The sequence below is a fragment of the Macrotis lagotis genome, chromosome 5 (genome assembly GCF_037893015.1).
Source record: "Macrotis lagotis isolate mMagLag1 chromosome 5, bilby.v1.9.chrom.fasta, whole genome shotgun sequence".
Lineage (NCBI taxonomy): Eukaryota > Metazoa > Chordata > Mammalia > Peramelemorphia > Peramelidae > Macrotis > Macrotis lagotis.
This window is the reverse complement of record NC_133662.1, coordinates 220,168,763-220,181,121: the sequence shown is the minus strand read 5'-3', so window position 1 is coordinate 220,181,121 and position 12,359 is coordinate 220,168,763. Positions and strand designations below refer to the sequence as shown.

General features: G+C 38.1%; 1 protein-coding gene across 1 annotated transcript; it reads right to left on the bottom strand.

Moving 5' to 3' along the window:
- Positions 1-5,196: 5,196 nt before the first annotated feature.
- LOC141490068 (small ribosomal subunit protein eS4-like) lies at positions 5,197-6,118 on the bottom strand. Its single transcript, XM_074190335.1, has one exon. It carries the CDS (start codon positions 6,116-6,118, stop codon positions 5,330-5,332), a length of 789 nt encoding a protein of 262 aa, XP_074046436.1. The 3' UTR covers positions 5,197-5,329.
- Positions 6,119-12,359: the final 6,241 nt, after the last annotated feature.

The window sequence follows — 12,359 nt, the reverse complement described above, 5'->3', positions numbered from 1 at the left end:
AGACTTTTCATCACTTTTCTATGAACATAACTGGTTTGCATTAACTGCTGGGAAGATACTATCTGTTCAAAGAAAATTACAAATGATTCAGAATTTTAAATCTGGTATGTACCCAAGGTAGTAGGGTAGGAGATGAGAAGAAATGGACCAGAGAAGAACTCAAGAAACAATTTTGGGTCAAGAAGAAAACTGAAAATCTTTGGTGGGGAATGTGGGAACATGTCAGTCTTTAAGAAGTCTTACTAGTAGGGAAGCATTAAAAAAAAATTATTCAGAGAGTTCTGAAACAACAGCCCTGGGACCAAGTCAAGAGTGAGATGACGGATGAATGAGCAAATGCCTGCCAAAGAGTAACCCTGATTTAGTTCTTTGGACCTCATGATGTGTATATTGCTTAGTAAACAGGTGGCTATTTAATCCCCAAATGGCAAGTTGGAAGGAGAAATTTCCTAAAATAAAAAGTCCCACCTTACTCAACTCAGGATCCCCAAAGTAATGCAAAGGACTTAACAAAGGAGCTATATTCATCTAAAAGGAATGATTTGAAAGGAAATGCTTTATAGTTGTGCCACATTTAGCACAATATGAGTTCCCCAAGCACTTTGTGTAAATTGAATGTTTGCAAATTAAATCACATTTCCAGTGCGTTAGGGGAGTTCATTATTTCAGAGGATCCTTCAATGACTCCTTTTAGAATATGAATAATTATCCTCTCAATACCTTGGGAATTTAGATTTCTGTATGTAAACTTTTCCTTGGAAAATCTCCTAATGAAAATCTCAAGTACATTTGAGGGGACTTTTTTTACTCAGGACTTTTATACTCAGCTAAAAAGCTCTTGCCATCACCAAAAATAAATACAGGTACTCCTTCTTGGCTTCTTCCAATTCCTAATTTGGCATTCATAAGTTTGAAGGTTTCATCCCTTGGGACTACTTTTAGGTTTCCAGATAGTCTATGGGTCTGTACTTCAAAGACTTCAGCTCTCAAGCCCCTACTGGTGAGCTTAACTTTTTTTAGCCAGAAAATGGACATATTTAACCGAAAACAAAGGTATCAATGAAGATGGTATAGTAAGAACAGCAGGCACAAAACACGCCTCTCACACACACACACACACATTCATAAATACATGCAGCATTTATGCAAAGTATGGATCCAAGCAGAATAAATTGGTAGGGAATCATACCAGTAGTGAAGCTATCAGTCCAAATAACTCATGCTTCCATTACTTCAGGGCCCTTACATACTTTCCTTTCTCTGCTCCATGCTACAGAATTATTATGTGTCACAAAATATTTCTGCAGAAGAATGAAAAAACAGAGGGAAAGGAGCAAGGTATATATGTCTGGACTTGAAATAAGTAAGTTCCAATTAAATACCAAATTAGAAATTCTAAAAATTAAAGGAGAAATTAATAAAATTGAAAGCATGAAAACTATTGAACTAATAAATAAAACCAAGAGTTGTTTCTATGAAAAAAATAAAATTGATAAGCCTTTTGTTAATTTGATTAAAAAAAGAAAGAAACCAAACTTCTAGTATCATATATAAAAAGGGTGACTTCACTATCAATGAGGAAGAAATTAAAGTAATAATTTGGAATTATTTTGCCCAACTGGATGCCACTAAATTTGATAATCTAAGTGAAATGGATGAATATTTACAAAAATATAAGTTGTCCATGTTAAATGAAGAGGGAATGAAATAATATAACCCTATCACCAAAAATTAAATTCAACAAGCCCTCATTGAACTTCCTAAGAAAAAATCTCCAGGGCCAGATGGATTCACAAATGAATTCTATCTAACTTTTTTTCTTTTTCTTTTTCTTTTTAATTTTTAATTTTTTTTCTTTTAAATTTATTTTTTATTCTCATTTTGTACAAATGTTTTTTTTTACATTAATAAAATATTCTTGATTACAAGTAAACAAAATACCCCTCCTCCCCCATGAATATAGATAGACTTGTTTGGGCGAAAAAAGTAAAGGGGAGAGAAAAAAATTAAAATAAAAAAATAATAATAGTAATAATTGCAGGTATGGCCAGGTGGCGCAATGGACGAAGCACCAGCCCTGGAGCCATGAGCACCCGAGTCCATATCCAGCCTCATAAACCCAACAATTACCCAGCCGTGTGACATGCAAGCCACCCGATCTGCACTGCCCTGCAAAAATCAAAAAAAGAAAAAAGAAAAGAAAAAAAGACCCAAAATAAAATAAAATAGTAATAATAGTAGGGGTGGCTGGGTGGCAGACAGAGCATTGGCCCTTGAGCCAGGAGCACCTGGGTCCGAATCCGGCCCCAGACACCCAAAGATCACCCTGCTATGTGGCCCCAGGCAGGCCACCCAGCCCCACTTGCCCTGCACCCTCCCCCAAATAATCATAACAAAAAATGTGCTTTAGTCTTTGTTCCAACACCAACAACTCTGTCATGGGTGGATCTCATTCTTTATGATAAGTCCATCACAAAAGTTATTTCCATATTTTTCCACCCTTGCCATTGCTGATTGCAACCTCCCTCCTTTCTTATTTCTCTGCTACCATGTACTCTATTTTCTCTCTCCTTTCAATATGACTCTGCTGTAGGGTCGCTGAGTGGCGCAGCAGACAGATCCCTGGTCCTGGGGCCAAGAAGCCCTGAGCCCCCATACAACCCCTTAGGCCCAGAATCCACCTGGCCCTGTGGTCCTGGGCAGGCCTTCCATTCCCAGCCCCTTGCAACAAGTAAGAAAGAAAATGTGTTATATCTGGCCACTCTCCCCCCATGGTCCATCCTCTCCTCCTTTATTCACATCCCCATCCCTTCCCCCGGCTCCCCCCTCCTTCTTACTCCAGATGTCTATACCCCATTGAGTATATTTGCTGTTTCCTCTCCTAGCCATCTCTGATGAGAGTAAAGTTTCCCTCATTCCCCCTTGCCTCCCCCTTCCATATCATTGCAATAGCTCATTGTAATAAAAAAAATCTTATGTGAAATATCTTGGACTATTCCCCTTCTCCTTTTTCTTTCTCCCATTCCATTTCCCTTTTTTTCTATTGACTCCATTTTTACACCATATTTTATCTTTGAATTCAGCTTTCTCCTGTGCTTCAACTATAAAAGCTCTCTCTACCTGCTCTATTAACTGAGAAGGTTCATATGAGTATTATCAGTGTCATTTTTCTATGCAGGAATACATGCAGTTCATCCTCATTAAGTCCCTCAGATTTCCCCCCTCTCCTCCAATCTCCATGCTTCACCTGAGTCCTGTATCTGAAGATCAAACCTTCTGTTCAGCTCTGGCCATTCCAAAAGGAACATTTGAAATTCCCCTGGTTCATTGAAAGTCCATCTTTTTCCCTGGAAGAGGACATTCAGCCTTGCTGGGTAGTTCATTCTTGGCTACATTCTAAGCTCTTTTGCCTTCCGGTACATTGTATTCCAAGCCCTATGACATTCCAATGTAGCTGCTGCTAAATCCTGTGTGATCCTGACTGCAGCTCCACGATATTTGAACTGTGTCCTTCTGGCTGCTTGTAATATTTTCTCTTTGGCTTGGGAGTTCTGGAACTTGGCTATAATATTCCTAGGGGTTGGTTTTTTGGGATCTCTTTCTCGGGGGGATCGGTGGATTCTCTCCATTTCTATCTTGCCCTCTGCTTCTAGAATATCAGGGCAATTTTCCTGTAGTAATTCTTTGAAAATGATGTCAAGGCTCTTTTCCTGATCATGACTTTCAGGTATTCCAATAATTTTTAAATTATCTTTCCTAAGTCTGTTTTCCATATCAGTTGTTTTTTCAATGAGATAGTTCACATTTTCTTCTAATTTTTCATTTTTTTGGTTTTGAAGTATTGATTCCTGATTTCTGTTAAATTCATCAATCTCCCTGAATTCTATTCTTTGTCTGAAGGATTTGTTCTCCTCAGAGTTTTCTTATCTCTTTTTCCATCTGGCCAATTTTGCTTTTTAAAGCATTCTTCTCCTCCATAACTTTTTGAACTGTTTTATCCATTTGACCTAAGCTGGTTTTTAGCATGCTATTTTCTTCAGCATTTTTTTTTCTTGACTAAGCTTTTCTTGACTAAGCTGCTGACTTCATTTTCATGTTTTTCCTGCATCTCTCTCCTTTCTTTTCCCAGTTTTTCTTCCAACTCCCTCATTTGATTTTCAAAGTCTTTTTTTGAGCTCTATCATAGCCTGAGCCCAATTTCTGTTTTTCTTGGAGTCTTTAGATGCAGGAGCTTGTGCTTCCTCATCTTCAGACTGAGTATTTTGGTCCTTCTTGGGCTCATTTGCAAAATATTTCTCAATAGTCTTCTTTTTTTGTTTCTCTGCTTGCTCATTTTCCCAGCCTGGGCCTGGTTTGGGGTGTTTCTTGAGCTTTTGAGACACTCCCACAAGGGTCTCGGTGTGTGTGGCTCTGTCCTCCCTCCTGGTCTGTGAATGACCATAAGCACCCCCCTCTGCCAAGGGGCTGAGGTGGGGGGGGGGCTGCTGTTCTATGGGGGGGCCTAGACTGCGATCAGGATCTGAATGTGGTCAGAGCCCCAGAGTCCTGTTTCAGGGCTCTATCAAACTTTTAAGGAACAACTGGTTCCAATTCTATATAAATGCTTTGGGGAAATAGGTAAAGATAGAACTCTGCCTAATTCCTTCCATGACACCAATATGGTGCTGATACCTAAACCAGGAAGAGTCAAAACAGAGAAAGAAAACTATAGTCCAATTTATCTAATAAATATGGATACAAAAATCTTAAATAAAACCACTACTATTCAATATTGTATTAGAAATCTTATCTTCAGCAATATGAGAAGAAAAGGAAATTGAAAAACTTAGATTTGGAAAGGAAGAAACAAAACTCTGCAGATGACATGATGGTATACCTAGAAAAAATCATCTAAAAACCATTAGAAACAATTAGCAATTTTAGTAAAGTCACAAGATATAAAACAAACCCTCATAAATCCTCAGCATTTCTATATATTAATAGCAGATACAGCAGCAAGAGCTAGAAAGGGAAATTCTATTCAAAGTTAACTTCAGACAATATAAAATACTTGGGAGTCTACCTGCCAAGGCAGACTCAGAAACTCTGAAAACAAGCTCATTTTTTTTCACATAAATAAAATCAGATTTAAATAACTGAGCAATATCAACTGCTCATGGATAGACTGAGCTAATATTTTTTTTTTGCTTGTTCAATATTGCTTTATAAAAATGAGCTGTTTAAGATTCTTATTTTTTTGGTGTAATTTGTGTATTTGTAGGATAATCATTTTAAAAACTGAATTTAAAAACATTGAAAACCTACAAATTCTCTCATGATTTACAATCATTTAGCCACTGCTCTGCTTAGCTGCCAATCTCTTATCTCTCTCCTCAGCAATTGTAAGACGGATACCCTTTCCTCTGGGAAGAGAGATCCAAGGCTTATTACCTTTGCCAATAACAAAAATGTTTGAAAGCCTAGTGGCAAAACTATTGCCATTGGCATCTTTCACATGAACATCAAAAGAGCCAGGATGTTTCTCCCTATTTGTAATCACACCAATTCGACCCAAATTGGCTCCACCGGTCACCATACATAGGTTTCCAGTATCAAACTTAATGAAATCAGTGATTTTGCCAGCTTCTAAATCAATCTGAACTGTATCATTCACTTTGATGAGGGGATCTGGATAACGGATAGCACCGGCATCATGGGTCACCAGATGGGGAATACCCTTTGTACCCACAAAGATTTTTCCCACTTTGCATAACTTATATTTAGCCTCCTCGGCTGTGATATGATGAACATCAAAGCATCCCTTTGTATCATATACCAAACGGAAATGTTCCCCTGTCTTCTCAATGCTAATGACATCTATAAAACCAGCAGGATATGTGATATCAGTGCGGACCTTGCCATCAATCTTGATGAATTGCTGCATGCAGATCTTCTTTACTTCATCTCCAGCAAGGGCATACTTGAGCCTGTTTCTCAGGAAGATGATGAGGGGGAGACGTTCTCTCAACTTGTGGGGACCTGTAGATAGTCTTGGAGCAAATACTCCTGTTAACTTATCCAGCACCCAGTGCTTTGGAGCTGCTACACGTTTCAGATGTTTCTTGGGACCACGGGCCATGGCTACACTAAATCTGGGATAAAGCTGGAAGTTTACTCGACTGCAGGTAGGTCGGGGACTACTTAATGGCTGTGTCTGGCCACGTCACTTTAACCCTCTGGGCCTCGGTGCCTTCTCACTTCCTCGCTAGATCTGGGGGGTCTCCAGGCCTGGCTCCCCATTCAACCTCAGGAGTGAAGGGGAAGCAACCCAGACGACTGAGGGAAGCCGAAGCCTGCGGCCTCTGCGAGCCTCTCCGCATCCCCGACGCCCCCAACTCTCGAGCTCGCCAGAAGCACGACCGTAGACTGAGCTAATATAATAAAAATGATAATTCTACCTAAATTAAACAACTTATTTAGTGCCTTACCAATCAAACTTCAAAAGAAATTGCTTTAATGAGCTAGGAAAAATTGCAATTAAAATCATTTAGAGAAACAAAAAGTCAAGAATATCAAGGGATTTAATTTTTTTAAAAGTGCAAAAGAAGGTAGTTTGGATTTACCAGTTCTAAAATTATAAGGCATCAGTCACTAAAACTGTCTGGTACTGGCTAAGAAACAGAGTAGTAGATCAGTGGAATAGACTATATGCAAAAGAGACAGCAGGAAATGATTAAAGTAATCTACTAAATCCAAAGACTCTAGCTTCTGGGATAAGAACTCTTTGTTCAGTAAAAACCATTGGGAAAATTGGAAGTTACTTGTAAATTACAGAAACTTGGATTAGGCCAACATCTCACACCCTATACAAAGATAAGATCAAAATGCGTACAGGATTTAGACATAAAAGACAATACTATAAGCAAACTAGGAGATCAAGGAATAGTTTACCTGTCAGCTCTATGGAAAGGGAAGCAGTTTATGACCAGGGAAGAGATGGAGAACAACATTAAAAGCAAACTAGATAATTTTGATTACATCAATTTAAAAAGCTTTTGCATGAACAAAACCACTGTAACCAAGATCAAGAAATGTAGTAAATTGGGAAACAAGTTTTACAACTAGTATTTCTGACAGAGGACTCGTTTCTAAAATATATATAGAGAGAACTGAGTCAAATTTTAAACAAGTCATTCCCCAATTGACAAATGGTCAAAGGTTATGCAAAGGCAATTTACAGATGAGGAAATCAAAGCTATCATATGAAAAGTTGCTCTAAATCATTATTGATTAGAGAAATACAAATTAAATTATCTCTGAGGTACCGCTAACCTTGCACCTCTCAGATTGGCCATATGACCAGAAAGGACAATGATTGATATTGGAAGAGACATGGGAAAACTGGGATACTAATACATTGTTGGTGGAGCTGTGAATTGATCCAACTTTTCTGGAGATCAATTTGAAATTATGTCCAAATGGCAGTAAAAAATGCACATACCCTTTGATCCAGAAATACCTCTATTGGGTCTATACCCTGAAGAGATCTTGAAAAATGGTACAAACTTCACTTGTACAAAAATATTCATGGCAACTCTGTTTGTGGTGGCAAAGAATTGGAAATTGAGTGAATGTCCATCAATTGGGGAATGGCTGAACAAATTGTAGTTTATGTATTTTGTGAAGACTACTGTTCTTTTAGAAACCAAAAGGGATGGGAATTCAGAAAAGCCTGGAAAGACTTGTATAAACTGATGCTGAGAGAGATGAGCAAAACCAGAGGAACACTGCGCACCCTAGCAGCAACATGGGGGATGATGATAAACCCTGATGGACTTGCTCATTCCATCAGTGCTATAACCAGGGACAATTTTAGGGTATCTTTGATAGAGAATAACATCTGTATCCAGTAAAAGAACTGTGGAGTTTAAACAAAGATCAAAGACTATTACCTTCAGTTTTTTTGTCTTTTTTAGTTTTTGCAAGGCAGTGTGGTTAAGTGACTTGCCCCAAACAGCTAGGTAATTATTATGTGTTTGAGATTGGATTTGAACTCAGGTCCTCCTGACTCCAGGGCCAGTAGTCTATCCACTGTGCCACCTAGCTGTTTCCAATTTTTTATAAAAGTTGTCTTATGTACTACATAATTTTGTTATCTCTGATATTTTATTTTTTCCTCAAGGATATAAGTTTTCTCTCAACACATTCAATTTTGAGCAATGTATAGCATGGAAACAATGTAAAGATTATCTTATCAGACTGCCTTCTGTGGGGGTGGGGGGAGGAAAGGGAGGGTAAGGGGGAATTGTACAATTCAAAACATTACAAAAATGATAGGTAGAAACTACTATTTTATATAATTGGAAAACAAATAAAATATTTAAATAATAAAAAATGTAGCAATCAGGATGGTGATATTGTTTCTCCCCCCCCCAAAAAGAAAGAAATATGTTCAACCTTATATCCTAGCCTACCTCCCTCCTTCTAGTGTCTCAAAGACCAAAACTCCAAATGTCAGAAGAAATCAACCCCTGGTTGCAATAACAATAGAGTTGCAGTATTCTGATTGTCAGACCATTGAACTGTGGGACGGAATACTATTGGAGATGTGAGGTTATAGGGCTATAAAACACCTCACTAAGCCTGAGGGAAAGAGATCAGTTTCCAACTAAATCCTCTTCTGTCCCCCAAAAGTCAATTGAATCACAGTCCTAAGTCAGTGAATTATGAATTACCTAGTATGAGAGGAGACTGAGATGCATTAAGAACTAACCTCCAGGGGCGGCTAGGTGGCATAGTGGATAAAGCACAGGCCTTGGAGTCAGGAGTACCTGGGTTCAAATCCAGTCTCAGACACTTAATGATTACCTAGCTGTGTGGCCTTGGGCAAGCCACTTAACTCCATTTGCCTTGCAAAAACTTAAGGAAAAAAAAAAAGAACTAACCTCCAGAGAAACTATTATCAGAGGGGAGAGAGCCAGAAAGTGAATAATAGGAGGAAATGGGGAGGGGCAACTGAAATTACCAGAGATTTTAGGAAGAAAAACAATTCAAAGACATTGAACATAAGCAGACAAATTAACAGATAAAACATTAGTATCAGAAAAAAATGTGACTTTCAGATCTAATAAATGAATTCAGGCATCTATGAATAAATACACAAAGGATGATTTAAAAAAACCTGGGAAGACTTTACCTGAACTGATGCAAGAAGAACTGGGAGAATGTGTGCATAGTAACAGCAATATTGTACAATGTAAATGACTTAGCTATTCTCAGCAATATAATAATCCAACACAATCACAAAGGACTCATGATGAAAAATGCCATCTACCTCAGAAAAAGATCTTATATTGTCTAAATACAACATGAAACTTCTTCCTTTCCTTCCTTCTCCCTTCCTTTCTTCCTTTCTCTTTTCCCTTTTCTTTCTCTTTCTTTTTCTCTCTCTTTCTCTTTCTCTTTCCCTCTTTCCTTCTTTCTTTCCTCCTTTCTTTCTTTCTTTCTTTCTTTCTTTCTTTCTTTCTTTCTTTCTTTCTTTCTTTCTTTCTTTCTTTCTTTCCTTCTTTCTTTTTTTCATTTTCTACTCTTCCCTCCTTCCCTTCATTCCTTTCTTGTTCAAATCATCTTGTATAAAATGACTAATTTGGAAATTATTTACATGATTTCACACATATAGCCTATATTAGATTGCTCAAGGGAGGTATAGAATGTGGAAATCAAAACTTGAAAAAATGCTAAAAACTGTTTTAACATGTAATGGAGTGGAAAAAATACTGTCAAAAAAATAAACACAGTAAAGCAAAAGAAAATTGTCCACAGATTGATAGGACAGATGACCTTGTGAAATTTGAGGAGAATATAGAACCACAATATGCTATTCCAGGATAACTTAAAAAAATAAATAGAATTAAAAGAGCAGAATTTACAGCCTGCACCACAAAGATAATTGATAGAATAGAAAACCTGAAACTGTTATGTCAAGTCTAATTAAAGAAATAAAAGAAAGTATAATAGATAAGAAAGGAAAATACATAGAATTGAAGGAAAATATAGAAGAAAAAATGCAAAAGAGTAACATAAAAAGAAAACATTCTCTTTATCCAAGCAAAACATAATGATCTCGAAGACACAATATGTAGAGACAGCCCAAGAAATGTAGACTTCTGAGATATACTTAAATCAAATAACCTGAACAGCATAATGAAAAAATAATACAAGAAAACTTCCCAGCACTTCTGAATACAGGTAATAAAATACCAATTGAAGGAATTCTTAAGTTATCTGGTGATAAGGGAGGGAAAGGGAACTCCAAGATACATAGTGGTTCAATTTAACAATTCAATCAGTAACAACATATTGTGCAAGAAAACCTGAAAAAGGCCTTCAAATCAAGACAAAACAAAAAAGGAAAGCAATTCCAAAAACAAGAGTATTTTGTACCCACCAGAATACACAGGAAGGAATGGAATGATATGTTCTGAAGAGCTCTAGATATGGGCTTATCAGGCAAATCTGAGCTTAATCATAATTGATAACAGATGGATATTCAATAATGAAAAACACAATTGAAACATTCTTAGAGAGAAAACCACACTGAAGAGATTACTTGCTTCTCAAACATGCCAGAGACAACAGAGAGAAATTAAAAAGAATGAATGGATTCAGAGGCTGAGGATGACAACAGAGTAACAGTTAAGGAGCCATTAACATCCTTCTTTCAGAGTTTTTTGTTTGTTTTTTTTTGTTTTTGCAAGGCAATGGGGTTGAGTGACTTGCCCAAGCTCACACAGCTAAGTAAGTTTGAAGAGTCTGAGGTCAAATTTGAACTCAGGTCCTCTTGACTCTAGGGTTGGTGCTCTATCCACTACGTCATCTAGCTGCCCCAAGGTCCTTCTTTCTAAAGGGACATAAGGAGACAAGTGTAAAGGTGAAATCCAGGTGGAGGTAACAGTGGAGGTAACAGCAGATCTGGAACTTTCTGCCTACAGGGAAATCAAAGGGTTTGGGGAGGGAGAACTATATTTCAAATTGGGAGATTAAGGGAAAAGTGAGAGGGGAACAAGGGGATAGAGGCAAGTGTATGATGTAACTAGTTCAGATAGAAAGTTAGCAACGCAGGAAAGGTGTCCCCCACCTTTCAGAAAGAGAAGACCTTAAATGTTAGGAAAAATTAACCTTGAGCTTAAGGTTTCCTGAAAGAAAAGATCCATCAACTTACTTCAATAGAAGGGAGGAACTGGATTACCTAGGGGCAACTGGTACCTACAGGAGTAGGAAAATTTGATCCTAGGGAGAAATTTTTGAGGCAAATAGAGAAAGAAAACATCTAGGATAGGGTTTAAGTTTAAAGTTCAATGGCAGACATTCAGAATCAGGGACATGGGGGGTGGGTCCTACCATGAGGCAGTATACTCACTGTCATTTGCAGAAATTACCATTGTTCATTGTGTTCCTCAGATCACCTAGTGTCTTACTGTGGCTCTCCATTGAGCTTCTGTTGCTTCTGCAAACACCTGATCTATCTTATTCTTTGCCCCAAGCTTCTTCCTCTACTCCCTTTTTGGGGAACACCCTCTTTGTGGCATAGCATGGCCTTTCCTTCAGTTTTTGTTTGCAATTATTCTCTGTATTCCTCCCTGCACCTTTATCTCCATTTATCTCATAGGACTGAAAGCCAGAGGAGGCTGTAGAAATTTCTAGTCTGAAACTCACAGAATCTCAGTAGAAAGGGACTTTGAAGACCACCTATCCCAGCCCATATCAAAATGAATTCTTATATTAATAACTTGGCAAGTGATCATTGGACAGTTGGATGAAGACCTTCAATGAAAGGGATCCAAGGCAGCCCATTCCACTTTTGGAGAATTTTAATTGTAAGAATGGACTGGGTTGGGTTGGGTTTTGTTTTTTTCTTAGTTCCTTCCTCCCACCTAAGCCCTATCATTGTCAGAGAATGCATCTACTATTTTTACTTCTTCAGTGATTCATTCCCTTGTACTATCACCCCCTGAACCCTCAAACCAACTTTTCTACCTTTTCCAAGTAAGAAAGTAGGGGAGAGGATATTCAGAGTTCATAATAAGCCTGGCCCAATTTTAAATTGGGTTTTCTTAACATGCAAAATTCACAAGTAACTACACAGTATTTGCCAATCTGTGTTATGTGAGACATTTGGCTAGCAGGCAGCTAGGTGTCACAGCGGATAGAGCACTGAATCTAACCTCAGACACTTACTTGCTGTGTGACCTTGGGCAAATTACTTAACCCTGATTGTCCCCACTTCTAGGGTCATCTCCAGTTGTCCTGATTCTTATCTGGTCACTGAACCCAGATCTGGAGGCGAAAGTCAGGCTGGTGACTTAGTACTGAACCCCCCT